Consider the following 24,889-nt stretch of genomic DNA (forward strand, 5'->3'; position numbering starts at 1 on the left):
ATTTTTCTTTTTGAAAAATATCAACTGTTTTGATTCGAGATTGAGTTCTTTGTCTCAGAATCTAATTACAGAAACGTATGGGATCGTATTTTGACACGTGATCCCCCACCCCCCCAGTTCTTACGCATTTCCGGTGAACTGTCAAATTTCGACCTGTCATCCACGGAGAAAGCCTGGACCAAAAGTAACAGTACGGAGTGTTAGAACCACTGACACAAGGTAAATTGTTGAAATGTTTACCTTCAGTAGTTACATGAAAATCATTATCTAGTAGATATTTGTTTATCATAAAATCAGGCTAGCATGTTTTTAGTTTGATCGTTTGGGAGTGGGCTGTAATAATTGCGAACTATTCAGCCTAGCCTACTCGGTTTGTTGTTTAACTTCATATTGCTGTTTAATTCAGCAACTCTGATGTTGCAACTTTTCAGTCACAGACCGAATTGCAATATGGTGTCAACAACAGTATAGCTAGGATACTGTGTAATTAGCCAGTTCCACTGTAACAATTTCAGTTATAATGTATAGCACGTCTTTAGTCAATAAAACTACCAATCTTACTCAATAACCGTGTATTTTATCATAGCTGGGCAGCTATAGGTTAACTCTTGTATTCGTTTTTATAATATTCACACAGCAAGTTAGTAGACACTGTTAAGAAAGTGACAGGTGCTCCATGACAGCCCCGGACGTGTCAAATGTCATCTGTAGCCACAACTTGTTCATAAAAATAGTCTGAGTACTATGATCAGTTTAGAGGTCTTCTCGGGTCCAAAAAGTTGGACCTGAAATGACCGAGGACAATCAGACCAGGACCTGACGACAATCAGACCTAGACCCGACCCGATTGACAAAACAAATCATGTTTATCAGCCAAGTTACTCTTCTGGTTAACAAATAGATCTTTATATGTTGGCTAAGCCTTCTATAAGTCAATAAGTGAACCTTTTATTAGCGTAAAATAAATATGCTATAAGCTATGCAGAGCTGTGGTCGGGTCCACTCAGGTCTATCAGCTGTCATTACATAGACTTGAGACCCGACCCAGACCAGAGGGAAAAGTTTGAATTTTGGACCCTGGGGTTCCCAGGTCGGGTCTCAGGAGACATGAATACCTCTCGATCAGTTAGCCAGCTCCCTGTTAGTGTGAACGGGCTACAGTTTGTGGTAGATGTATTATTTTCCTTTTCTCGCCTTGGCACAACAACTGGGAGCAGTTTGCACATACCAAAGAGGTAATCCGGGGTTGGGAAAACAAGTTTGAACAATTGAGCTTCAGTATTGGAGGTTAAATAGCCATGACTAGGTCTATTGCGCTGTGTGATTTGTGATTTTCACTACAACATTTTATTTTATCACGTGTGTGGAGGGTATTCTCTGTTACTTATTTCATACTCATTCCTTTCAATCTGTTACCCAGATTTTAGCAGAGATGCATATTTAGTTTCCTGAAAAAAAGAACCACCAGACAGCTCAAGACCTGTGCTGAGATATGTAAAAAAAAATATGTGCATATTTTTTCGCATAGAATTACTCATAATGATCATGCCTCTAGAGTGCAGGAAAAAGCTGTTTCAGGTGTTTAAAACCTCTAACCATTCTGTTTCAGGTGTTTAAAACCTCTAACCATTCTGTTTCAGGTGAAGACAACAGACATGTCCTTTATATTTAACTGGATCTACAGAGGCCTCAGTGGTGTGTTGCAGTTACTAGGTACAGTTAAAATGTAAACCATTAAAACTAACTACTGGAGAAAAATGAATTACTTACTGAAGATTGAGACTTTATTTCTGAGTGTACCTGTATTTTGACCCTCATGCTCTACCAATAACTGCATTTCATAATATGGTCAGATCAGGTATTCAATCCCGTGTCATATTTTCATCAGCATATTTTACTACATTACATCTGGTGGTAAATAAACTGTCTCTATTCTTGTCTCTCCCTCTAGGTTTATATAAGAAGTCTGGGAAACTGGTGTTCCTTGGTTTGGACAATGCTGGGAAAACAACGCTACTGCACATGCTCAGAGATGACCGACTGGGACAGCATGTGCCAACACTACACCCCAGTAAGACATGGAGGATGTTCAGACAACTTGCTCACTTACTTATGGCTGTCTGTTGTTGTCTTAAGTGCGCTCATCGAATGACCCTTATCTAGATGTTCCTCAGCTAGTCTATTTGTCTGCCTCTGTCCCACAGCATCAGAAGAGCTGACCATTGCTGGGATGACATTCACAACATTTGATCTTGGTGGTCACACACAAGGTACACATTAGAACTCAAACTGTATGCACACTGTGCTTTCTCTAATGGTCAAGTCTTGAAACCTTCAGGTGATACGGAGGCTTAAGTGGCAATGAGAGGTCACCTGTGAACAATTACACTGCTTTGCTTTTCACTCACAGCCAGGAGAATCTGGAAGAATTACCTCCCAGCTATAAACGGTATAGTCTACATGGTGGATTCGGCAGACCATGAGAGACTACAAGAAGCCAAAATTGAACTGGATGTACGTAAGTCATCCCCCCCCCCCCCCCCCCCCCAAAAAAAAAAACATTCCACAAAGAATACAAATAGTAGTGTTTCAGTTTTTCCCATTTGTTTACACACTAAAACTGGCCCATGAGGCACAATGAACCAAACCTGTAACTCATTTAGCAGAACTATACACCAAATCTGCAATACTACTGGCACGTTTTGCTTTACACTCAGATTGCAATTCTATAACAAACATTTGGCCAAACACAACACACAATTCTCTACCTTTGGCACAATCTTCACAAATAAAATCTCTTGTGTGCAAATGAAAAGCAACACTGTTCAACAAGCTACGGTATATTACCAATGGATCACATTCACTCTTAACATGTGCAAACACTAAATGTTCACTTTGCAATCAGACGTTTTGGTATGGATAAAAAGTCCACAGGTGAGTACTCCTGTGTTTGGAGAATAATGGATGCAAACTTGGCAGAGAGAGAGGTAGAGGTGGAGGAAGACTAAGAACAAGGAGAGTAATATCTGATGAAATTCTGGCGACTGTGGTGGACCATGTGGTCGACCATGGTTTGACCTTGAGAGAGGCTGGGCAGAGAGTGCAGCCATATTTGAGCCGCTCACCGAAGCATCCATCATCTGGATCGTTCCAAAATGAGAATAGGTACAGTATGTACTGCAGACATTGGCTCTACTACTTTTACTACTTGACAGTAGTACAACATAAAGCACAGTGAAGACTGTCGATTCCAATACACACTAAGGGGAAACAAAGTAAATGTTTAATGTATTACTGTATGTATGAAAGAAATTGGGAGCAATACTACTTTGTAACATGTTTATTGTATACTGTTACTGTGTGTGTCTCATTTGTATGCAGAGTTTCATTTTGAGCAGGGAGTACATGAGTTTGATTGCTGTGTTTCATTTTGCAAGATGTCTTTGGGGTTTGGAGAAGATGGCTAACTGTTTTGTGGTTAGAGTTTTGTGTACCTGAGATTTAGTTTCAGCAAACTTGTGTTAACCATTGGGAAAAACTGTAAATAAGCAGCCTATACTACACCCAGTAGATATTGTATGGCTAAATGCTAACCAATACACCATTGCTTTTCACTGATGAGCGGGGCATTAAACTGGCACTCTACATTCTCTTTCCAGGCGCTGTTAACAGACGACACCATCTCCAACGTGCCTGTACTTATCCTGGGGAATAAGATCGACCGTCCAGAGGCCATCAGTGAAGACGCACTCAGAGGGATGTTCGGGCTCATTGGACACACTACTGGAAAGGTAGGGAGGAGAGCAGGTCGATGTTTGTCACGATTCTTGCCCTGGAGGCAGAACTGAGAGATTTCTGCTAGATGGCCCAGCTGCAAAGTCAACATTGGCAACATAGTAAAAATTCATGAAAAAAAGTGCTTTCTAGTCTTAATTTAAGGTTAGGATTAGGTTTGATGTCTTTGTGGCTGTGATAGCTAGTGATGACTCTGCAGAGCTGCCTCCAGATCAAGATTCATTACAATAAATGCCAACCTGCAGGAAGAGAGAGGCTTACTGTTAAATGCACCCCACATGGTTTACCCTCTAAAGCAGCAGCCTCCAGAGAAACTGACATCTGATGAAACCAATTCAAGGTGGTGGCCTACAGAGATAGGCAGAGGGGTCTAGTCTTGACAATGACTAGATTGGGATAACAAATGTATATTTAAAGTACAGTTACCATCCACTTAATTATGGTAGTTTATTATGCTAACTCTGTAGTCTCGCCTTCACTGCAACACAAAGGAAAAGGTTGGAATGGAGGTTCATCTTTACTTGTCTCTTCTGTCTGCGTGTGTATCTCTGTTCAGGGTAATGTGTCACTGAAGGAGCTGAACCTGAGGCCCATGGAGATCTTCATGTGTAGTGTTCTGAAGAGACAGGGATATGGAGATGGTTTCCGCTGGCTCTCACAGTACATTGACTGATCTATATATCACTCCCATCTTATCTCTCTTTTGCCTGATTCACACGATAGAGCTAACCTGAACCTTACTGGGTGGGCTTCATCATTTGTTTTCTAATTGTCCTTTCCAGCATGGTTCCAGTAACTATGATCAATGTGTAATGCAGGCCAGCAAGGCTCAATAGTGTGAAAAGGAAGAGTATTTGTTTATCAACTGTTTTGTATGCACAAGAGTACAGGCCTCACACATCTACCTGCTGGAAAAGCTATCAACTGCTAGCATTCATTGTAATTTTTGCATTTGAGTGTGCCCTCAGTAAGTAAATATATTTCTAAGAAAAATGTACTTTTATTGATAAACTTTCAGTATTTTTTGTTGTAGCCCCGGATAAGCACACCTCATTCAACTCATGGAGGCTTGATGATAAATTGACAAGTTAAATCAATTCTGGTTTGTTTGGGGCTACAATAAAAATATGTGCTGTTGGGGAAACACTGAGCTATTAAAATATTCAGGCCTAGTGATTGTTTGATAACCCTCTAACAGTTGAACCCATTGATAATTGGTCGTCTGAGCCCTATGTAGTGAATTCGAACTTCCTTGTCTAAGCCAAGTATCAACCTGCAAACCCAAGATTTCGTAGTTTACACATTTCGTAGTTTTCAATTATATATTATCGGTTACTTACTGGTGGTGAACATTTAAGGATACCTCATGTCTGTCAAACCATTCTTATTAATATGATTAAGTTAGTTAGGGAATCCCCTCTATGTTCGGCAACGTTACCTCTACACTTATAGGGTAGGACATGCCATCGCTTTGAACCAGTTCCTAACCCCGGTTTATTTTTAAATCGGTGGCATTTGATTACAGAGGAGTGCTTATTGGTGTAACAGTTCTGCGTTTTCTTTTCGCCATTGCTGATGTTGCCTTCCGCGTAATATAGGCCTGGGTTCAAATAGTATTAGAAATATTTCAACCACTTTGTACTTCTGGGACTTTTCTGTTGGTTCCATTGCAACAGGCAAGCCCAATCAAGCACAGCTGGAGTATTTTACCAATGAGGACAAAGTTGTCAAATGAATGTTTTTGATCGATCAATTCAAGTTGAATCACTACCAACTGATGCCATGAATGTGACTACAAGTGCATTATCACTTTTTATTTATTAATGCTTGTTTGTAATACAAAGGTGCAGTATTTTGTAATACCAGGGTTTTATTACAACCACGTTGTCAGTCACAGACGATGTATGTCATTTCAACTACCAGTACCTACCTACTGTATCGATGGTTTTTGTTACTGTAAAATAAGTACTTGGTGATTATTGGCTGCTCATAGCTATAATATGAGGGTACTTGTGTGGTACTGAAGAATATAGGCTTTGTAGGAAATACACTATATGTGAGTGCAATAGATAGAGGGTACTTTTTATCCTTTTTGTACATAATGTGAAATGATTCTGCATGCCCTCTTATCAAAATAAATATTTTGGACAATCCATTAGTGATTTTTTTTGTTTGTTGCATTTTATGTTCTACAATCCATGATCTATGACACATTTACTGTTGGTTCTCCTTGGACTACAATGAAACCGGAAACAGCTGGAGAAGCGAAAGCCAATCACGTAACGATTCAAGGTATCATTACACCCCCTTTTCCTTCTGGTCCAATGAGAGGAGATTCGGAAGTAGCGTGCAGCATCAAGGTCGATGCATTAATATTGTTTGTGTTAAATTAGTAATCATATATATTTTGCCTGTTGGATGATAGGATATGATCGATATTTCTGGATGTCATTCTTCAACGCCATCGGCATCATAAGGTTTTTGAATATGTTGTCGTACTTTTAAACTCACTTTCCTGGTAGGTGGAAGTCGATTAGCTTCATTGGCACAAAGTTCATGTTAGCTAGTTAGCCAGGGCGTGTATTTATTACGCCTATTCTTTTGCAAAACGTTTCTTAAACGGAACGACACGGGGAGGGATCTACCTGCATTTGACCAATAGAAACTCTCGTTTTACACCCCAGCTACTGACAACGAAATGGAGTCGACTGAAAAAATGTGTTGCGTGGTCACGGTGTCTGAGTCTTTTTCTGATCAGAAACCTGTAAGCTGTAGTGGAGTCATCCTGAACTCACAGACTAGTCTCGTGCTCTGCAATGGTCTTATCTTTTCTCGCTTTATGAATGACAAGGACGCTTTCTCTTCAGATCACCGGGTCTTGCTACCAGACAGTTTCAGTGGAAAACTCAAAATTAGCCTAAACATCCATGAACAGCGATATTTGGACATAAACCAATGCGCATACCAGTCATGCACCGTCGCGGAGAGCAACAGCACCTCGCGGCATCAACACCAAGCGACAGCACAGCTGCTGATGCTCGCTAACTGTTTGGAGTTCAAGAGTGTTTTCGAGAAGATCTTCAAAGAGTCTGATAAGTGGAGTTTTTACGGTGGGGAGGAGGATGATGATGCAGAGATGGTTAGGGATTCAGAGTTTCTGAGCTGGTTTGCTGTACTCAAGGTACCAGACAGTTGGAATGTGTAACCTGCTTGTAGTCATGTGTTTTCTTTACAGTATTTTCATTGTTACCATTTAATTCTGAAAGTCTAATGATCTGTATTTTGTCTTTTCATACAACAACAACAAAGGTACCAGCCTTGGCCAAAGTGTCAAACGTCAACTTTGGAACCATACCATGGGCGACCAGCTCCACTCTCCGGAAAGGATGCACGGTCCTCGCCTGCGGCTCTCCTTTCGGCGCCTTCTGCCCCGATCTCTTCATGGGCACACTAAGCAAGGGTATCATCAGTAACCTGTCCGGGGAAGGTAACGCTCTCATTCTCACTGATGCCCGCTGCCTGCCCGGTACAGAGGGAGGGGGGCTTTTTGTGCCCCACGGAGACCGAACGCTCCTCGTCGGTTTGATCGTGTCCCCCTTGTGCTGGAAAGCCAGCGAGTGGATTGGGCTGACGCTTGTGTGCTCGCTCCAGATGATTCTGAGGAACATCACACAGTGTGTGAATATTTGCAATCCACACCAAGAGATCCACCACATGCAGGAGCCCACAGACTTCTTTCAAGCCTTACAGAGTGAAACTGAAACTCAGACGTACCCCACAGTGGCCTTAGTAGACGCTGGACAATTCTGGGGCTCTGGGGTTCTGGTTAGTCCGCGGTTGGTGGTCACCTGTCGACATGTTGTCAATGGAAAACCTGTTGTCACCTTGAGATTCAACACCAATGACAGGTAAGATTCAACACCAATGACAGGGACCATGCTGCCATTTTACTCACCTGACCTATCTGCATCTCGCATAACATTCAGTGATTTTGAAGATTCAACACCAATAATGGTTACTATTCTGTATGCATCTCGTAGGAAGTTCATTAATGCTGAATAATGTATGCAAGTGTAGTGCAACCTCTGCCAAGAGGTCATGTCCTTCATGGTACGGGAGATACAGGGTTGATGGTTCAAGTTTCACTTAAGCTGGTTTCCAAGAGAAATCCAGGGCAAACATAAAAAAGTAACATTTGTTCCATACCAGCATGAAGATGAAAGTAGTCCACACAACATTATCCAGATCAAAGTGAAGGCTCTGTTACTTACGTTCCTTTCTTCCTCCCCATAGGTTTCATGCCGTGGTGAGTGATGTCCTGTACTCCACCAAGGCATCGTCTCCCTATGATGTAGCCGTCGTGCAGCTAAGACACCTTCCCCCGGAGGTAGTCGTGTCACGCTTGGCCACATCGTTTACACCAGGTAGGCATGATGTCACTGTCACATTGACTCCACTATGTGTACTCTTTCTTTCTTCACAAGAGGATAGCCAGTGGGCCTTTCCTCTGATTCTGGTTCTTCTAAAACTGCCTGAAAGGAGGAAACCTCATCTTGTCATTGTGCTTCTGATTGGTCTACTAAGCCGGGTTACTGTAAAAATCTTGATGTAAAAAGGGCTTTATAAACTAAATGTGATTGAGATAATCTCGAAGGTGATAGGGTGCCGTTTGAGATGTCTCCTCGTGTCGCTCCGTAGGTGAGGACGTGGTGGTGGTGGGTTACGGAGCTTTCGGCCAGCGTTGTGGTCCCTCTCTGACCAGTGGCATCCTGTCCAGGGCCATCAGCTGTCATGGCCAGGCTGTCATGCTGCAGACAACCGCTGCAGTGCAGGCAGGGGCCAGCGGAGGAGCTGTGGTGCGGGCAGGATCAGGAGAGCTGCTAGGTAAGCCATGGATGGAGTTAGTCAACCCTACTCTTGGAGAGCTACTGGGTTTGTAGGCTTTAGTTCCAGCCCTGCTCTAAAACATCTGATTCAGGGTCAAGGCCCTGATGAACAGCTGTGGCTGGAACAGAAGCCTCAACTGCAGATTTTGAAAGAGTGATACTGTTTTTTTAACAGTGGGGGGCACTGACCATAGAAAATATGACAGGACAGCCATTCATTAACAGTACTGTGTCTAATGCCACATTTCAGACCCTTATCTCTCTAACCCAAACCTCATGGCTGATTGTCCTTATTGTATTCCAGGTCTGGTTTCCAGTAACACCAGAGACTTTTCTGCCAAGGTAACCTACCCTCACCTGAACTTCAGTGTCCCAATGACTGTCTTGGAACCGTTGCTACGGCGATACGCCCAGAAGGGCGACATTGGTGTGTTCCGGGACTTGGATACGACCGATGAGGGAGTCAGGAGGGTGTGGAGGCTACAGACTGCTCAGAGCAAACTGTGACTAATTACACACACAGACTAACTTCTATCAGGCAATAACTTTCTCACTTTTCTATGACCTTTTTTTAAGGTTCTACTAATATCAGTTTGAAATGTGAGAACGTTTATCTACCGTCACGTCATTTCTTAGGCTTGCTAACACCAGCCTTTCTAAGTCCTTGACTGTGAGTCACAGCTCGCGTGCCAGCCAGACTAGACTTGTCTCTCCTCAATGTTACAATACCACCGTAACATGATCACCACGAGTGGACCAGAGCTGACCAACGTTCCATCTTTGAAGTACTGGTATTTGAAATGGGTTGATTTTAGTACATATATGATTCATTCATACTACTGTCTGAGCCACTGAAACTGTCTTCTTGTGTAACATATTGTTCTCAGACAATAAAGATCTTATATGATAGGATTGATAATGACCCATCTTGTTTTTCCCCCAATGTCATACACACAGGTACTTATCTTATAAAACGAGCTATAGTGAATCTTCAGACTATCTCTACAGATTAGTACCGAACACATTCAGCGTTTTCCACCATGTCATCTCTGTTTTCATATGGTACCCATCTCAAGGATAAATTCCTACTATTACAGTAAAGCTCAAAATTAAAACCATTGCATGGATCCCCTTAATAATTGTCAGATTTACAGCTGGTGAAGTTGCTCCCGGCCGGGCGTAGAAATCTGATGTTGCACAGACTGATTGGTCCCTTTGGGTAGCTCAGAGGAAAAAGCTGCCAAGACCCCATTTCACACATCTGTTATTCTCTCCCTTGCACTCAGAGAGGAGCTTATAGATGTCAGACCTGGGTTCAAGTACTATTTGAAATAATTGCAAACACTTTGGCTGGGCTTTATTGAGCTTCCCCGATGCAGTGAACAAATATAGTTCATCTGGCATGCAAGGTAGGCTGGTGCAAACATTCAACGTTTTTGAAAGATTTCAAATAGTATTGGAACCTGTTGTAGACGCTTTGAGGTCACACTTTATTAGGGCCTACTAGTCCTACGACAAAGTGCCACGGTTGTTTGCTAGCCTCCTATAGATGTAAGCCTCAGAATCTGCAGAAAAAAGGTTAGGAGGAATGGAAGTGAACTGAACTGCTGGACACAACAGTCCAGAGTGGACAAAAGACCAAGGAGAGGATAATCGCTCGTCAACAGATTCACGTGTAAACGGCGAGAATGGGAAGTGACAACTTCGCAAGAATTTTACTTCTGGGAAACCAAGATTAAGGAGAAGACAGTATGACAGAGGAGTATGGTGGCCTGGTAAGGCCACGTAGAACCAATGTATTTTATTATTAAACACAATGTTGATCCACAGATGACACAATGGACACTTGTCAATCAAGCAGTACTGTCTGCCAGTATCTCAAGGCATTAGCAATACAGGAATAATAATAATAATAGTCGCAAATCTGTCTTCAGACACACTTATTCACATTTAGGAGTGTAGAGTGAGAAACTTTATTTTACTAGACTTGATGAGACAGAGAACTACTGTCACAGATGAGCTGAAGCATACGGGATGGAATGGGGATAGTTCAATTATGCAATAGAAATACAATGAGTATAAAGTGGATTCCTCTACTCCTCCCCTTCTGCACTAATTTGAAAGCACTGGGTTGGTGAAAACAGTAGGCCGAAGGAAATGGACTTTTATCTGTCCAGTTCTTTCATATCAGTGCAGAGAAAGAAGGAAATTAAGGATAGGAACCAATGGTAGGAAGCCACTTTTGACTAATTGAGAAGCACCCAAAAGCATCTCCAGTTCCTAACATGAGCACATAACCTCCAGCTGCTTCCTGCCTTTAACTTTAAATGTTCAGCTGCTAAAAACTTCTCCAGGAGAAAGTTGTCTTGCACATACAACAGAACAAATAAAGATATTCACAAGAATTTAGGACACATCTCCTGACTGGTCAGACCACAGTTTCTAGTTTGATATCCCACATAGTCACCCCTCCTCCTCTTCTCCAACCCCCCACTGTCCCACCCTCCTCTCCACTTCCCCACTCCTCTCCAACCCCCCACCGTCCCCACCCTCCTCTCCAACCCCCCACCGCCCCCCTCCACCTCTCCAACCCCCCACCGTCTCCTCTCCAACCCCCCACCACCCCCTCCTCTCCAACCCTCACCCTCCTCTCCAACCCTCACCCTCCTCTCCAACCCTCGCCCGCCTCTCCACTTCCCCACCATCCCCACTCCTCTCCAACCCCTCACCGTCCCCACCCTCCTCTCCAACCCCCCACCGCCCCCCTCCACCTCTCCAACCCCCCACCGTCTCCTCTCCAACCCCCCACCACCCCCTCCTCTCCAACCCTCACCGTCCCCACCACCCCCTCCTCTCCAACCCCCCACCGTCTCCTCTCCAACCTCCACCTTCCCCACCGCCCCCTCCTCTCCAACCCCCCACCATCTCCTCTCCAACCCCCTACCACCCCCTCCTCTCCAACCCCCTACCACCCTCTCCAACCCCCCACCGTCCCCACCTCCTCCTCTCCAATGCCCCCACCTCCTCTCCAACCCCCCACCCTCCTGTCTAACCCCCCATCCCCACCTCCAACCCCCCACCTCCTCCCCTCCAACCCCCCACCGTCCCCACCTCCTCCCCTCCAACCCCCCACCGTCCCCACCTCCTCTCCAACCCCCCACCGCCCCATCTCCTCCTCCTCTCCAACCCCCCACCGCCCCCTCCACCTCTCCAACCCCCCACCGTCCCCACCTCCACCTCTCCAACCCCCCACCGTCCCCACCTCCTCCTCTCCAACCCCCCACCGTCCCCACCTCCTCCTCTCCAACCCCCCACCGCACCCCTCCACCTCTCCAACCCCCCACTGTCCCCAGCTACTCTTCTCCAACCACCCCCTCCACTTCTCCAACCACCCACCGCCCCACCTCCTATCCAAACCCCACCTCCCCACCTCCTCCACTCCAACCCCCACCTCCTCTTCTCCACCCCCCCCCCCCCACTGTCCCCAGCTCCTCTTCTCCAACTACCCAACCCCCCACCCTCTCCAACCACCCACCGCACCCACCCCGCTTCTCCAACCCTCCACATCCCTCTTCTCCCACCGCCCCACCCCCCCTCTTCTCCAACCCCCCCACCCCTCCTCTTCTCCAACCCCCCCACCCCTCCTCTTCACCAACCCACCCACCCCTCCTCTTCTCCAACCCCCCCACCCCTCCTCTTCACCAACCCCCCCCACCCCTCCTCTTCTCCAACCCCCCACCCCTCTTCTCCAACCCCCCACCCCACAATTTTTTCAATTGTGTCCATCTCTTCAGGTTTCCAGGATCATTATTTGTGTGTGTGTGTGTGTGTGTTTGTGTGTGTGTGTGTAAGAGAGAGAGAGAGAAGTTGAGATGCTCCGGTAGTAATGTTGGACTAGCTAGACTTCATTGTTTTCTTCACCAAATATATCCTTCATCATCTGCCTCTCCCACCTCTCCTTCCTCCTCCTCTGCATTCTCCTCCGCTTCTTTATCTTCCTCATCCTCCCATCCGACTCCACTGCCAAAATCACCTGAATATGCCACCGCCTCATCTGGAGAAGAGTAAGAGAGAGAGAGAGAGAGAGAGAGAGAGAGAGAGAGGTGAACTAAAGGGCATGTGTTTGAGGTTGTCTGTGTTTTAATGGCTGTTTCTGAACCCTGCCGCAGGAATCATTCTAATCAGCAGCAGGTTCCGTCCAGCCAGACAACCATTTTATCTTGAAATACTTTTCTCACAGCGACAAGCGGTTCTTTAGAGTGCAAATAATCCCTGACTTGAATGTGGCACTGCATATACTCACTTCTTAATCCCCACTGATGCATATCAAAGTAGTGGAGGTATATGACTTATTCATTTTCATAATTTAGCAGATGCTCTTATCCAGAGCAACTTACAGGAGCAATTGAGGATAAGTGCCTTGCTCAAGGGCACATCAACCATAGAGAAATCATGCACAAAGTAGCGGAATATCATCTGCAGGCAGCAAGAGCGCGCAGCTCACAACTGGTTTTGGCATGGAGCAGCTCACAACTGGTTTTGGCATGGAGCAGCTCACAACTGGTTTTGGCATGGAGCAGCTCACAGAAGAACGTCATCGGTAGCCGGGAAAGACGTTTCAACTTATGATATCTACCAGTAAATGCTAACTATGTATTTTTTTATTTAACTAGGCAAGTCAGTTAAGAACAAATTCTTATTTACAATGACGGCCTACCCCGGCCATACCTGGACGACGCTGGGCCAATTGTGCACCGCCCTATGGGACTTCCTATCACGGACGGATGTGATACGGCCTGGATTTGAACCAGGGACTGTAGTCACGCCTCTTGCACTGAGATGCTGTGCCACTCGGGAGTCTCAGGCAATAATGTGTATGCAAACCAGGTATTGAAAAGGTTTGGTCCGAAGTCCTGGTTAGTAGGCTATTTGTGATGTGCCATTAAGCCATCAGGGGCGTAAGGATGAGTGGGCCTGGGCCCACCCACCGGGGAGCCAGGCCCTTCCAGGCTCACCCAATCAGATTGAGCAAAAACTAAAAAATTATACCTTATTATTAGAAAAAACACAGTTCCACTCACCAGATGATCATTTGAAACAACCCTTTCCTGCAGTCAATTAACAAAAGTGCCCTCTTTGGCCTCATGGGTGGAATGTTATTAATATTATTTCATAATTAATACACATATATATATATTAAACAGATGAAAATCCAGTGTTTCTATGTCAAACAGTTTTGTTATATTTCAGTCTTCTGTGATGTTTATAAAGTGTAATATTGGGATGCAAACTAAAAATGGAATACATTTCAACTATATATCTGACATGGTACAGGTGTCTTATTTTTTTAAGTCCATAACCATGTGTCTGAGGTGGATACTTTAGTTTCAAAGTAGATTTGTTTAAGACTACCAAGAACCACACTGTGTCTGAGGTGGATACTTTAATTTCAAAGTAGATTTGTTTAAGACTACCAAGAACCACACTGTGTGTGAGCCTGATTTAACCAACTGCAGTAAAAGGTGAACTTCTTGTTGAAAGTTATTCTTGAAAAGGGAGAAGCTAACAAATTAGCAACAACATCCTCTTCAATAACATCTGCTGCAGCCCCTGTAAACTAGCCTACAACAAAAGATAGCTAGATAGACCGTGGGAGAACTACTGCGACTGTTGGCTTTTGAGAAGGCAGAAGTTTCCATATGTTTTTTGTAAAAACAGTCCCACCCATTACAAGTCTAAATTGGTTTATTCCACTGTCACTCAAATGTTGCTCTTCAACAGTTGAATGGCAAATGCCTTCTATCTATATATCTATCTGATGACCTAACCAATGGCTGACTTAGCTAGCTAGATTTATCTCCCTCTTTTCAGTTATAACCCTTTCCAACAAAAACAAGGGATTAAATCAGAACATCATTGAAAATATAAATGTCATAAAAATGATCATTGTTATTATTATTATTTTATAAATCCTTAGCTTTCTCTGAAGGCATAGATGGCCCTCATAGTTCCCCACTGTGTTTGGGTTAGTAATAGTGGCTCTATTTTCCCTCAGCATGAATTTTTTCACCATTCTGAAATGTCTAAAGAATCCACATGTTGTTCTGAAATATGAACACAGAAATACTGGACATTTTGAACTCTTATTATGGTGGTGATTTTACAAAATGACAATCATGGTCTTGAATTGGACTCGCATTTTTCTGGTCTCGGTCTTGATTCAGTTTCAGACCCCTTGTCCCCCTCCCAGTCTTGGTCTTGCCCCAGACTCTGTTTGCTCCGGTCTTGGTCTTGAATCGGTCTCGCTTTAGGTGATCTCGAACACAACACTGCAAATTACTTTAAGTCGTTCTGGAAAAGAGCGTCTGCTAAATTACTCAAATGTAAAAAATTCAATAAAAATGTATGTGTTGGAGTACAGACTGTATGGACTGTATGGGTATCAATACTGAGTGTGTGTGGTGGTCTGTAGCCTACTAAGTATGTGAGTTGGGTTCTATACTGATTGTGTGTGGTGGTCTGTAGCCTACTAAGTATGTGAGTTGGGTTCTATACTGAGTGTGTGTGGTGGTCTGTAGCCTACTAAGTATGTGAGTTGGGTTCTATACTGATTGTGTGTGGTGGTCTGTAGCCTACTAAGTATGTGAGTTGGGTTCTATACCGAGTGTGTGTGGTGGTCTGTAGCCTACTAAGTATGTGAGTTGGGTTCTATACTGATTGTGTGTGGTGGTCTGTAGCCTACTAAGTATGTGAGTTGGGTTCTATACTGATTGTGTGTGGTGGTCTGTAGCCTACTAAGTATGTGAGTTGGGTTCTATACTGATTGTGTGTGGTGGTCTGTAGCCTACTAAGTATGTGAGTTGGGTTCTATACTGATTGTGTGTGGTGGTCTGTAGCCTACTAAGTATGTGAGTTGGGTTCTATACTGATTGTGTGTGGTGGTCTGTAGCCTACTAAGTATGTGAGTTGGGTTCTATACCGAGTGTGTGTGGTGGTCTGTAGCCTACTAAGTATGTGAGTTGGGTTCTATACTGAGTGTGTGTGGTGGTCTGTAGCCTACTAAGTATGTGAGTTGGGTTCTATACCGAGTGTGTGCCAGGGGGTTTCAGAAATTGAACCCTGATTGTCTCTTACCACAGTCGGGGTTGCCATGGATTCTGGAGCTGGCTAGTTCCCCTCCCTGTTGGTCGACACACCAGCATTCTCTCCTGGCCTGATCACACTGAAGCTTCCTGTAGTATCCATCCTCATTACAGCTAGGGATAAACAAGCCTGACACACACAAAGAGGATTTTACATATGGAGGCACACATGTTTTTAGATAGAATACATATATCAAATCAAATGTTATTTGTCACATTTGCCGAATACAACAGGTGTAGGTAGACCTTACCGTGAAATGTTTACTTACAAGCCCTTAACCAACAATGCAGTTCAACAAATAGAGTTAAGAAAATATTTACTAAATAAACTAAAGTAACACAATAAAATAACAATAACAAGGCTATATACAGGGGTATCAGTACCGAGTCAATGTGCGGGGGTACAGGTTGTTGTTTGTGATGTTAAATTATCATAGCCTACTATGTTACAGTTAAAATAATTAGTGTTTGTATTACAGACTATTAATTATCCTATGGTTTGATTAATTTAAGAAAACATTTAGTGGTTTGTATTAGAAGATAGGGAAAAAAGCTAATTGTCACATGACTGTAGAAAGGAACTGCAGTTTTGGATCTTGATAGTCAAACAATAGACCTGCAAATCACTGGGATGCTAATAACCCCAAGATGCTGTACAAATAGAGCACCCTTTTCCTCAGCAGTCATTCCTTTCTGAGGAGGTCCCCAAGAAGGAGCTACAATGGAACCTAACTTTGGAACCCAAGTTTGTCCTCTGTGCTTGGAAACAGAATCCTGGTGCATGGGGGCTACACTTACAGAAAATAATGAAATATGGCTAACAAATCTTTCTGTAAAGGTACAGAGTAAAGTTCGTACTTGTGCCGTCCTCACTGACGGGGTTGTTGGGAGACCACAACCCGGACGGAAAGCAGATAGCAGTCCAACATGTACTGAACAACATGAAGAAGAGGAGTTTGGAGACCATGGAAAGCACACTGCACGTTTTGGAGTCTGCTACATGGCCATGTCAGATGCTGTCAGGCATTATTTGCCCTCGGAATATAACTTAAAAATCAGTATACAGAGGCACAGGCAAAAGAAGACAAGCAGACGCAGGTTCCGGCTACAGTCCCTGGGAACCATGGCACGGCAGCTGGTGGTGACCAGGTTGGACCTACAACTCTCCCCAATCCTGTCACTCCTGAAGTGGATCCAGTCATCCCTAAGATGAGGAGCACGACGGGGAGGAGGCCCGGCAACCCTCTCCAACCTGGTCATACCTGAGATCTACCATACTACGCATTGTGGAGAGCTGTTTCTTCAGCACGACAGTGGGCCAGACCCAGACAGGATTTGGATCTTCACAACCAAAGACAACTTGGAATTCCTGTGTGACTGTGAGCACTGGTTTGCCAATGGAACATTCAAGAAAGTCCCACCTCCATTCCAACAGGTGTACACCATCCACGGGATGCTCACATATTCACGGGATATGCGACAGGAGGCTGTGCTTGTAGCAGCCATTAGTATGCTTCCCAATAAGTCTGAGGTAGGCCTAGGGATAATCATTTACTAGCATATTAATGTTGTTTTAAAGGGATAGTTAACTCTTTAGAAGTTTAGCTTATTTTTGACTTCCCTGGGCTGTGGATATTTCCTCCCAACAGTTTTTACAATTTGTGTTAGCTAGTTATTTAGGAAGGTCCAGAATGAGAATACGAATCTGGCTAGCATTTTTGGAGAACGTAGCAATGCTAGTGGAAAATGGTAATTTCAGTGAGTGATGCATTCAAAAGCATAAATTAAGTTCATTTAAAAAAATGCAATCTAACAGCCTACTATTTTATTTCTTTGTGTGGACATACAGTTGTGCGTTCCAGGCACTAAAGAAATTGAACCCAGATCTGAAGCCAGAATCCGTCATGACTGACTTCGAGCCAGCAGCTCCCGTGAAGGCCTTCAAGAAGATGTCCCGGAGGTCCGCAACCGGGGTTGCTTCTTCCATCTGGGACCACACTTCAGACGGCAACTGTCCCACCGTCCTGAGGTGGCATCAAAGTACCTCAGGGACCCGACTTTGCCCTCAAGATGCTCCACAAGCTCGCATTTGTCCCGTCCTCTGATGTGATGAGATGTTTAAAGGAGATGGAGGAAACTGGTCTTTCAAGACCCAGCGTTGTCCACATTTGTGGCTGACTTCGAGGACACATGGATTGGGCGCCCGTTGGGAAAGGGTCAAAGAAGCCGAAGAAGAGCACTGGAATATTGCAACAAGTTTGATGACAACAGCAAATGGGTGTCTAACATGTTTCTATCTTTTGATTACAGAAATGTGGAACTACTACGATACTGTCCTGAAGGACATGGGGAAGACCAATAACGTCACAAAGGGATGGTTGGTGTCAGTCGTTTGTGGGGCATCTTACCGATACCACAGTGACACAAACCACAATTTGCCAGTTCCTCGACGCCTTGCAACTACAACAACATAGGAAGTCACAACAGAGGGAGCAGGAACTCGCTAGTGTTGATGCGACTCGTGGAGGACTACCAGAATAAACCACTTTAGGAGTATCTGAGAGGCATCGCCACCTTCAACAACACTGGAAAATGTCTGCTATGCAACACTTATGAGAACAGAGAGTACGTCTAAACTGTCACACCTCACCATAGCACTGCCCAGGTTCTTACGACATTGTTAATTCAGGTCCTTTTTTGGTTGTTATTTGCCTTCTTTGTGCTTATTATTTTATATAATTTTGTTGGAGAACCAGGCTATTTGTGAATTATGGTTTTGCTTCATTCATTCTTTTGAGTCAAGAGATACATATTTAAAAAGCATTTGAATTGATGATGTGTTTAGGTTATCATATATACTTCATTGGACTTACATAAGCCAGTAAGCTACACGTTCTGGCCAACCATCATACCTAATCACGGTCAGTGTAAGTGTCGTACAGCTTAAATGATACTGTATGTATGCAGCATTTGTTTTCTGCAGACAATTTCAAATGTCATAAGCCATGAATACAAAATCCATTTATTGAGAAGGTATAGGAGAGGGGATGAACTGTGTAGACAGCACCATAGAAATAGAATGGCAATGTAATTCTAATATTCTATGGTCAGCATACTACTGCTGCACCAAGGGGCTGCTGCTGCTGCACCAAGGGGCTGCTGCTGCTGCACCAAGGGGCTGCTGCTGCTGCACCAAGGGGCTGCTGCTGCTGCACCAAGGGGCTACTGCTGCTGCACCAAGGGGCTGCTGCTGCTGCACCAAGGGGCTACTGCTGCTGCACCAAGGGGCTGCTGCTGCTGCACCAAGGGGCTACTGCTGCTGCACCAAGGGGCTGCTGCTGCTGCACCAAGGGGCTGCTGCTGCTGCACCAAGGGGCTGCTGCTGCTGCACCAAGGGGCTGCTGCTGCTGCACCAAGGGGCTACTGCTGCTGCACCAAGGGGCTGCTGCTGCTGCACCAAGGGGCTACTGCTGCTGCACCAAGGGGCTGCTGCTGCTGCACCAAGGGGCTGCTGCTGCTGCACCAAGGGGCTACTGCTGCTGCACCAAGGGGCTACTGCTGCTGCACCAAGGGGCTGCTGCTGCTGCACCAAGGGGCTACTGCTGCTGCACCAAGGGGCTACTGCTGCACCAAGGGGCTACTGCTGCACCAAGGGGCTGCTGCTGCACCAAGGGGCTGCTGCTGCACCAAGGGGCTACTGCTGCACCAAGGGGCTGCTGCTGCACCAAGGGGCTGGCTAATAACTAGAGAACAAGGACACACGTGCTATGAATCTGGACTAGTTCACCTTTACAAGGTTACGGAGACTTAAGCCCTGACACCTTAGAATATATCAGCATCTATCTGTAGGTTTTATAATATAAGATACGCACCACTATTTTATCGGCATCCTACTGAGGATCAGAAAAGGGATGAAATCGGGATAGAATGTCATAGGACTTCTATATCTAAGTACATGCAGAATAAGGTGAAAAATATATGTTAACCCTTTACACTCGTACCTGTATACTGGTTGAAAATGGCAGATTTGGGCACTAATAATCTCCTAAATTGGAACGTAGTGGCTGTACAGTAACATGCTATACATGACGTCAGAGCTCAGGGTCTCCGCTTCACAGCTCTGTATGGGTTTTGACTGACAGATATTCTGAACTTGAGCACCGTGCAACAAGATGTGCCCTCCATCCCTTCCGGTAATTGGAAAACTTTTGCCAGAAAAATTAAGTCTGAGTTAGGGAAATGCTGCAAATGATAAAATGACTCGATGCATTTTGAAAGATGAGATGTTGAGGATTATAATAAATACAGCTATGATGTCATACAAACAAGCCAAACACCCGTGAGTCCAAATGTGTACTTCACATTCTATATCATAAAACTCATGTGATATACAGTGTCAACGTTTATGATCACTATGTTTGATGTACAGTTACAAGATGACACAGCTTCATCCCTGGGTTGTTCAACAGAATGAGCCTGTTTGTCTGTTGTGAAGAACATTTTCCACAGACGACGCATCTGAATGCTCTCATGACTCCATTCTATGTACACCAAAATTACAATCTGCTTCTCTGAATTGCCTTGTGAAAGCAATAGAACAAGCTTTCAAATCGTGCCCACCTGACCCAGATTGTGATTTATATTGGACTGTTTTTTGGATTGCGTAAACAACAGTAATTCTGTGAAGGTGGGGATGCAGGGCTGTGTTCCAAAAACAACAACTACAGGTGTGTTGCTCTAGTTCCTCAACGGAACAGCTAAGAGAGCTCAAAACAAGCACCTTATAGTTGAAGACTGAGTCATAAAAGTGCATTGAAATGACTTAGGAACTGTGTACACTTTGGAGAGGTGTGTAGCCACTTGGAGAGGTGTGTAGCCACTTGGAGAGGTGTGTAGCCACTTGGGAACACCAGTTAGCCCTCTCACTCAGACCCTTGTCATTGTTTTGTCTTATCATGTTACTGAATGTATCCCCGATTTTGTTATCGACAAATGCAGCGAAAATCAACAGTGTAATGATTGGATCTAGTGTCAGGTGAAAGGTTGTGCTTTGGTCTAAACATTTCCCCATGATCTCCAAACTGTTACCTTTTAACTCACTACCATGGTTATGCATATGCTTTTCAGATTTATCCTGTAAGAAGCATTTAAATGTATTCCTATCCATATAGGACCTTTTCCATGAGTGTAAAGGGTTCATGTAAATAATGTTGCATTGGGGCAAATTCAAAATCACATGATTTCACATCATCACATTAAATTAACATTTTAGCAGACAAACTTATTCAGAGCAATTAGGGTTAAGTGCCTTGCTCAAGGGCACATCAGATTCTTCACCTAGTCAGCTCGGGGATTCAAACCAACGACCTTTCAGTTATTGGCCCAACGCTCTTAACCGCTAGGTTACCTGTCATCACGTGATCACGTGAAATTGCGTAAGGGGTATGCTCACTCAAAGCCCTCATGCACGTCTGGGAAATGTCAATCATGCAGGAACATGTAGCACATAATAAATACCTAGTTTGTTCTTGCCTCCCTCCTGAACTTGGATCCTCTCCAGCTCAGCCAGGCAGGGGGGCTCTGAGGGGGAAACACACCAACGCTTCAGTACATCACTTCAATACACACACACAATTGGCCAAATCGTAGAAAATTCAGATATGCGTAGAAAGTCTGTCGAACATTCACACAAATCTCCCATTGAAATGATACATGATTTATATGCCACTTCAAACTACTGTGTTTCTCAGGTTTCATGGGCTCTGGCCAAAAGTAGTGCACTATATCGGGCATATGGTGCCATTTGGGACACATGCAGTGGCTCCAGCCATGGGTCCAGTGGTAAACACAGGTCTTGTCTAGTTTCTGGCCATCTGCTTGGCTGACAGACACAATCTGCGAGAGCTGTGGGAGGAACCATCCTGGCAACAAGCTACAGTGATGTTGTTACTGCACCACTGTGGCCATTTCCCCACCACTGTGCAACTAAAAACAACTAGGGGGAAGACTTACAGTGATGGACTGAGAGAGGGGATAGAGACGAGAGGAGAGAGAGGAGAGACGGGAGACGGGTGAGGAGGGAGAGGGGAGAGAGGGGATAGAGACGAGAGGAGAGAGAGGGAAGACAGGAGAGGAGGGAGAGGGGATATAGACGAGAGGAGAGAGAGGGGAGACGCGAGAGGAGAGAGCGGAGATAAGAGAGAGGGGAGAAGAGAGAGGAGAGACGGGAGATAAGAGAGAGGGGAGAAGAGAGGAGAGAGACAGGAGAAGAGAGGAGAGAGAGGAGAGAAGAGAGAGGAGAGAGACGGGAGAAGAGAGAGGAGAGAAGAGAGAGGAGAGACAGGGGAGAAGAGAGGAGAGACAGGGGAGAAGAGAGGAGAGAAGAGAGGAGAGAAGAGGGAGGAGAGGGGAGAGGGGAGAAGAGAGAGAGTAGAGAGACGGGAGAAGAGAGAGGAGAGAAGAGAGAGGAGAGAGACGGGAGAAGAGAGAGGAGAGACAGGGGAGAAGAGAGGAGAGACAGGGGAGAAGAGGAGAGAAGAGAGGAGAGAGAGCGGAGAGAGGGGAGAAGAGGGAGGAGAGTGGAGAGGGGAGAGGGCAGAAGAGAGAGAGTAGAGAGACGGGAGAAGAGAGAGGAGAGAAGAGAGAGGGGAGAAGAGGAGAGAGGAGAGAGAGGGGAGAAGAGAAGGGAGAGCGGAGAGAGGGGAGAAGAGCGGAGAGAGGGGAGAAGAGAGGGGAGAGCGGAGAGAGGGGAGAAGAGGGAGGAGAGAAGAGAGAGAGGGGAGAAGAGAGGGGAGAGCGGAGAGAGGGGAGAAGAGGGAGGAGAGAAGAGAGAGAGGGGAGAAGAGAGGGGAGGAGAGCGGAGAGAAGAGAGAGAGGGGAGAAGAGAGGGGAGGAGAGCGGAGAGAAGAGAGAGAGGGGAGGAGAGCGGAGAGAGGGGAGGAGAGCGGAGAGGGGAGGAGAGCGGAGAGGGGAGGAGAGCGGAGAGAGGGGAGAAGAGAAGAGAGAGAGGGGAGATTGGAGACACATCAACGGACACACAAGCACACCTTTCCCCAAATTATACTCACTCTGTCTCCAGAAGCAGAGGCACCACTCGGCTGTAGAAACCTTCCCGTCCCTGTAGGAGTCACAGGAGTTGAAGAAGGGTCGGATGCAGACCTCATACTTGTCCAGGTTAATGGCTGCCAGCTCGGCCTGGTCCAGATACTGATCACTGTTGGTGTCCAGCTTAGAGAACATCCAGCCTACAGAGTCCTTACAGCTGACCACTACGCTCCTGTCCAGGACTACAGACAGAGAGGGAGATATGAAACACATATAGAGACACACGCACAAGCTGGCAAACATACACATGTTCAGACACACACACACACACACACTCGCAAGCACACACATGTTGAGATGCACACACACATGCAAGCACACACACACCCACAGTGAAAAGGGGAGAGGAGGAATGAGTTATAACCCACACAGACAGATCAAATATTGATAACAGTGGTAGAGGTCAGGATTATAGTAACTCCAAATATCATTAGGAAAATAAATGAGAATATACACAATGTTGCATCTGATATGATGCTGGTCCTATTTAACTCTTCCCTGATGCAGTGCTGGTCTATTTAACTCTTCCCTGATGCAGTGCTGGTCTATTTAACTCTTACTTGATTTTCTATTGTTTATGTTATTTTTATTTAACCTTTATTTAACTAGGCAAGTCAGTGCTGACCTTAATGAACTCTTACCTGATGCAGTGCTGGCCCTATTTAACTTCTACCTGATGCAGTGCTGGCCCTATTTAACTTCTACCTGATGCAGTGCTGGCCCTATTGAACTTCCACCTGATGCAGTGCTGGCCCTATTGAACTCTTACCTGATGCAGTGCAGGCCCTATTGAACTCTTACCTGATGCAGTGCTGTCCCTATTGAACTCTTACCTGATGCAGTGCTGGCCCTATTGAACTCTTACCTGATGCAGTGCTGGCCCTATTGAACTCTTACCTAATGCAGTGCTGGCCCTATTGAACTCTTACCTGATGCAGTGCTGGCCCTATTGAACTCTTACCTGATGCAGTGCTGGCCCTATTTAACTATTACCTGATGCAGTGCTGGCCCTATTGAACTCTTACCTGATCCAGTGCTGGCCCTATTTAACTCTTACCTGATGCAGTGCTGGCCTTATACTAACTCTACTGTACTGTCTGTTAACTTTATTGAGACAGTTATGAAATGACAGAGAAGGTGGGATAACCTTTTAAAGGGTTGGCGCGTAGTTTGAACCACGACCTGCAGTGGGGAGAGGAGTATACCTGTCTCAGCTGGGAGTGTTGCTGGTAGATCACAGATTCTGAACCATCTACCTCTTACCTGATCCAGAGGTAGCCTCTGCTGTGTTACTGGCTCCAGTCCTGCTGTTGTTGTTCAGCTTGGCGTTGCCCTGCAGCAGCTGGAACCATTCCCTCAGCCTGTCCCCCAGATCAGACAGGTCCTGCCCTGTACAACTCTCTATGGGGGGGGGGGGGGGGGGAGAGAGAGAAAGAGAGAGGTAGGGATAGAGGGAGAGAGAGAGTGAGAGAGAAAGTTATTGTATAGCACTGCAGTTTGTGTGTGTGTGTGCATGTGTGTGTGTACTCACCATGCTTGACCTCTGTCTCTTTGGTTGGGGTCGCGGTTGGACAGGGACAAAGACCAGAACACTTCGTAGTCAACTCCTTCCCTGTGAGGCACGCCTGCTGCTCCAATTTACACTAAAACACACACATGCGCACACCTCTTATCAGGCTATGTATCTCTGTGTTTTGTGTTTATTATCAGTGAATTACAACACAGCTGTAATGTTGTTGTGTCTCTTGGATCTAGAGCTTGTACATAATGCTTCAGATACAGTAAGAAGTTAACAGTGTGGACAGCCTCCAGAGATATACAGATACATTAAGAGGTTAACAGTGTGGACGGCCTCCAGAGATATACAGATACATTAAGAGGTTAACAGTGTGGACAGCCTCCAGAGATATACAGATACAGTAAGAGGTTAACAGTGTGGACGGCCTCCAGAGATATACAGAT

The 24,889-nt window shown here is 45.2% G+C and overlaps 3 protein-coding genes across 5 annotated transcripts in view; 2 read left to right on the forward strand and 1 right to left on the reverse strand.

Annotated features, from left to right (window-relative positions):
* The first annotated feature begins 92 nt into the window (after positions 1 to 92).
* LOC109890046 (GTP-binding protein SAR1b) lies at positions 93 to 5,948 on the forward strand. 2 transcript variants are annotated; one of them, XM_020482010.2, is made up of 7 exons: positions 93 to 219; positions 1,641 to 1,713; positions 1,952 to 2,071; positions 2,205 to 2,270; positions 2,411 to 2,514; positions 3,660 to 3,791; positions 4,352 to 5,948. In XM_020482010.2, exons 2-7 carry the CDS (start codon positions 1,656 to 1,658, stop codon positions 4,466 to 4,468), a joined length of 597 nt encoding a protein of 198 aa, XP_020337599.1. In that variant the 5' UTR covers positions 93 to 219; positions 1,641 to 1,655; the 3' UTR covers positions 4,469 to 5,948. The 2 variants fall into 2 exon arrangements, with proteins under 2 accessions (XP_020337599.1, XP_020337600.1); XM_020482011.2 differs by lacking the exon at positions 93 to 219 and adding an exon at positions 1,118 to 1,235.
* A 170-nt stretch (positions 5,949 to 6,118) lies between these two features.
* Positions 6,119 to 9,597, forward strand: tysnd1 (trypsin like peroxisomal matrix peptidase 1). Its single transcript, XM_020482012.2, has 5 exons — positions 6,119 to 6,976; positions 7,105 to 7,703; positions 8,089 to 8,219; positions 8,494 to 8,679; positions 8,986 to 9,597. The coding sequence occupies exons 1-5, from the start codon at positions 6,494 to 6,496 to the stop codon at positions 9,186 to 9,188; spliced, it is 1,602 nt and encodes a 533-aa protein (XP_020337601.1). The 5' UTR covers positions 6,119 to 6,493; the 3' UTR covers positions 9,189 to 9,597.
* Positions 9,598 to 12,402: 2,805 nt separating this feature from the next.
* LOC109888997 (testican-2) overlaps positions 12,403 to 24,889 on the reverse strand; it is a 64,399-nt gene continuing 51,912 nt past the window's right edge. For both annotated transcript variants that reach the window (XM_031823750.1, XM_031823749.1), the window contains 6 exons: positions 24,459 to 24,570; positions 24,191 to 24,328; positions 22,891 to 23,109; positions 21,341 to 21,403; positions 15,816 to 15,953; positions 12,403 to 12,735 (listed from right to left, as the gene is read on the reverse strand). In XM_031823750.1, coding sequence (XP_031679610.1) covers positions 12,599 to 12,735; positions 15,816 to 15,953; positions 21,341 to 21,403; positions 22,891 to 23,109; positions 24,191 to 24,328; positions 24,459 to 24,570 — 807 coding nt within the window. In that variant the 3' untranslated portion in view covers positions 12,403 to 12,598. The remainder of the gene's footprint in view (positions 12,736 to 15,815; positions 15,954 to 21,340; positions 21,404 to 22,890; positions 23,110 to 24,190; positions 24,329 to 24,458; positions 24,571 to 24,889) is intronic.

The sequence above is a fragment of the Oncorhynchus kisutch genome, linkage group LG4 (assembly GCF_002021735.2).
Source record: "Oncorhynchus kisutch isolate 150728-3 linkage group LG4, Okis_V2, whole genome shotgun sequence".
In the NCBI taxonomy this organism is placed as follows: domain Eukaryota; kingdom Metazoa; phylum Chordata; class Actinopteri; order Salmoniformes; family Salmonidae; genus Oncorhynchus; species Oncorhynchus kisutch.